The sequence below is a fragment of the Gracilinanus agilis genome, chromosome 3 (assembly GCF_016433145.1).
Source record: "Gracilinanus agilis isolate LMUSP501 chromosome 3, AgileGrace, whole genome shotgun sequence".
Classification (NCBI taxonomy): domain Eukaryota; kingdom Metazoa; phylum Chordata; class Mammalia; order Didelphimorphia; family Didelphidae; genus Gracilinanus; species Gracilinanus agilis.
Window position 1 is genome coordinate 75,016,539 of NC_058132.1, and position 3,264 is coordinate 75,019,802.

General features: G+C 58.9%; 1 protein-coding gene across 1 annotated transcript; it reads right to left on the bottom strand.

Annotated features, from left to right (window-relative positions):
- Positions 1-688: 688 nt before the first annotated feature.
- TSSK3 (testis specific serine kinase 3) lies at positions 689-2,614 on the bottom strand. The gene is made up of 2 exons (XM_044671444.1): positions 2,395-2,614; positions 689-1,350 (listed from the first exon to the last, which is right to left on the bottom strand). The coding sequence occupies exons 1-2, from the start codon at positions 2,537-2,539 to the stop codon at positions 689-691; spliced, it is 807 nt and encodes a 268-aa protein (XP_044527379.1). The 5' UTR covers positions 2,540-2,614.
- Positions 2,615-3,264: the final 650 nt, after the last annotated feature.

Sequence of the window (3,264 nt, forward strand, 5' to 3'; positions counted from 1 at the left end):
GCCAGAGGCGTCTGGGGCTTTGTTCTTGTCACCCCTAGAGGTCATGGTTGGGGGAGGCATCTGGCCTGCCCTGGGCTACAGTACCTTTGGTATGGGCCCAGCCCCGAGCAGCATTCCATAGTGGCCAGTGGTTGGAGCAGAGCCCCTCTCACCCCTGGCACTCAGTTTGGGGGCTAAGAGAAAGGAGCTGCTGCAAGCTAGGACCCTGGCCCGGGGACCCTGCAACAAAGGGGAGAGTGGCCTGCCAGGGTCTGTTCAACACATACTGCCCAAGAGGCAGGCACCTGGCCCTCGATGAGATAAGGAGTCAAGAGGCCTTTTCTGCATTATTCCCAATGCTTCTGCTTTTATTTGGAAAGGAAGTTGCAACAACGGCGTAGATCCAATAGTTCTGGTAACTTTTCTCCTCCTCCTCCTCCTCCCCCAGGTGTGTGCTTCTGGGGTCTATTTTATTTACTTTAGTTAAACACCTGTTGTATAAAAATCACATCGGGCATGATAAATGGGAGATCTGAATGAAGCCCTTGGTTCCACGAAGGTCTTTTAAGGGAAAAGAGAAAAGGGGGGTGGGGATGGGTTTTATAGGATAAGCAAACGTAAAGTGTAAAATATATATCACCATTTTAGAAGCAGACTTTGGGTTTTCTTTCTCCCCTGCTTTATTGGGGAGGACTTGCTATTGCTTTTATCAAGTGTTTGCTAGCCATGGATGCCAACTAACTTCTTCGATTGAAGGCCGGAGGATCATGTCTGGTTCTAGGAGCCTCTTGAGCAGGTCCTGGCATTCAGCCGAGATGCCCAGGTGCCCAGGGAAGGACACCCCCTTCTGCTGCTGCCACAGCATCTTGGGGATGTCCGTGTCATCAAAGGGCAGGCTGGCGCACAGCATGACATAGAGGACCACGCCCATGCTCCAGACATCGCCCTTCTTGCTGTCATGGGGGATGCCCTGCAGCACCTCCGGGGCAGCGTAGGCTGTGCTGCCACAGAAGGTCTGGCTCAGCTCCCGCCGTGTCTTGGGCAGTACCTTGGCAAAGCCGAAGTCGGTCAGCTTCAGGTTGTAGCCCTGCAGCAGGGCGTTCTCACACTTCAGGTCGCGGTGGGCCACGCCACAGCCGTGGCAGTAGCGGATGGCCTCCACCAGCTGGCGGAAGAGGGCCTTGGCCCGGCTCTCGGGCAGAGGCCCACCGTGCAGCACGCAGTCAAAGACATCTCCCCCCTCGGCCAGCTCCATCACCAAGTAGGTCTTACCGTCGGCTGACTCCAGCATCTCGTACACCTGGATGATGTTCTTGTGATCCAGGCTGCGGACGATCTGGAGCTCGCGCGGCAGGAACCTCTGGATAAATTCTGTGGGGAAGGAGAGAGAATAGTGAGGGCATGCCGAGGACGGGATGATGGCACGCACAGGACACAGAAATGCAACCTTGCTGTCTCCCTCACTCCGGACTGTGCTTGCTTATAAATACTCTCTTCACGGCCAGTCTTCCCCTGGTTCTTGCCGCTTTATGCTTTCCAAAGCCCTCTCATGTTCAGGCTTTGTTATCTCTCCTAACATCAGTGGGTAGGACAAGCAGGAGTGCCTCAAATTGCTTAATCTGCAAAATGGGAGCTTTGCAGCTCTTAATTTTCCTATTAAACGGCATGTTGCAGAGAGCAGGGCATCAGGCCCAGCTCTGCCCAAGCCAACTACTTCCCCTGTCCATGGTTAAAACTAGGGCAGCTGGTCCAAGCAGGAGCCATCTCTTATGAGTCCCTGCACTTCCTACCTTACCAGGTTGTTAAGACGATCAGCCAGGAGGGACCGAGGCCCTGGAAAGCACTTTAGAACCGGCCCTGCAAGGCCCTATACAAATGTAGAGGTGGCATTAGCCCAATTTTGCCGACGGGAAACTAAAGGAGACAGTTGACTCAACTCAAGGTCACACACGTTTATCGTTTATCATGGCTTCAGGAGCAAGGCTCAGCCCCGTTCTTTTCCCTTAAACTGTCCTCGCCCTCCCTCCCATTTATTGCCAGCTGGGCGCCGGCACCTCTGCTTCTGGGGCCCCTTGGCCAGGAGCTCCACACACCCAACGGGCTGTACTAAGGGCTGAGAGGAGTTGCCACTTTGGAAGGGCAAGTTACAGTGTTCCGTAACCGGGAGCCTGGGGCCAACGTGTGCGTGGGCAGAAGAGCGGTACAAAGGGAGCCAGGCCCCGCCCATGCTGCCCGCATCCAACACTGGGCACTTCTTTTCTCCTCCCCCGGCAGGAAGCTGCGGTTCAAGGCCCCTTTGCCTTTCTGGTCCGGGCTGAAGGATCCGACTGCAGACCCCACCCCCACCCTTCTCCTGCCCTCCAATGGGAGTCCTCTGACCAGCGCGGGGCTGAGGGAGAGAAGGCCTTTTCTCACCTTCTGGCCCTCCCATCTTGTCTATAATTTTAACTGCCACTTTTCTTTGATGTTTTTTGGAAAATGCTTCCTTCACTTTTGAATAGGTCCCTTCCCCAATGGTCTTGCCCAGCTGGTATCCATTGGAGAGCAGAAAGTCCTCCATGCTGTCTCTCCTCCTTCCTTCCTTCCCCGTCACCGCCTCAGCTCATCCTGCCTCTGCGAGGCAGCGCTACTCCACCATCGCCTTCGGCCCGCGCCTCTCCCCCCCAGGACTTCATCCGCAGCCGCCCCCAGCGCTAGAACATTCTCCGTCTGGACACAGCCGCGGGTGGGGGAGGGGGCGGGGGCCGGACATTTTTAAGGTCGGGTCCCGATTATGATGTAAACTGATGTGGCACAAGTGACCCGGGGGTGGGGGGGTGCTGCCCCGGCTACCAAAATGGGCAGTGCCCCCCTCCCCCGCCCCCTCGGGCCGGGCCCGCATTGTCACCATCGCCCGGCCAGCGGAGAGCTGCGGCTGGGCCAGCCCGAGCCTCGGTGGGCGCCTGCAAGGACAAGATCGCGGGCTGCCGCCGTCCAGCCGGGGCCCCGAAGCCGAGCGGAGTTCATCCGCGCCGAGCCGTGCAGTGGGAACGCCTATGCCCGACCTAGAGGCCGCTCCGCGCCCCCGCAGTGTGCACAGTCCCGGGCCGGCCGCCCCCGGGGCACCCCGTCCCTGCCGCCACGACCCGCCGCGGCCCGACCGAAGTGGCGGCCCGACCCCCGCCGTCTCGTCCGAGCAGTGAGGGTTCCCCGAGGGGAGGAACGGGCCCGGGGCGGGCCGTGGCCCCCGGCTACTGTGAGGTCAGCGCGCCCGCCCCGTGGGTCACAATGCAGCCTGCGCCCTCG

What these genes read in the sequence shown, in the direction of transcription:
- TSSK3 (XM_044671444.1), bottom strand. Translation starts at nt 2,539, where the DNA reads ATGGAGGACTTTCTGCTCTCCAATGGATACCAGCTGGGCAAGACCATT. An exon ending in CAAGATGGGAGGGCCAGAAG is followed by an intron (nt 1,351 to 2,394) that starts GTGAGAAAAGGC and finishes CCTTCCCCACAG; the next exon opens with AATTTATCCAGAGGTTCCTG.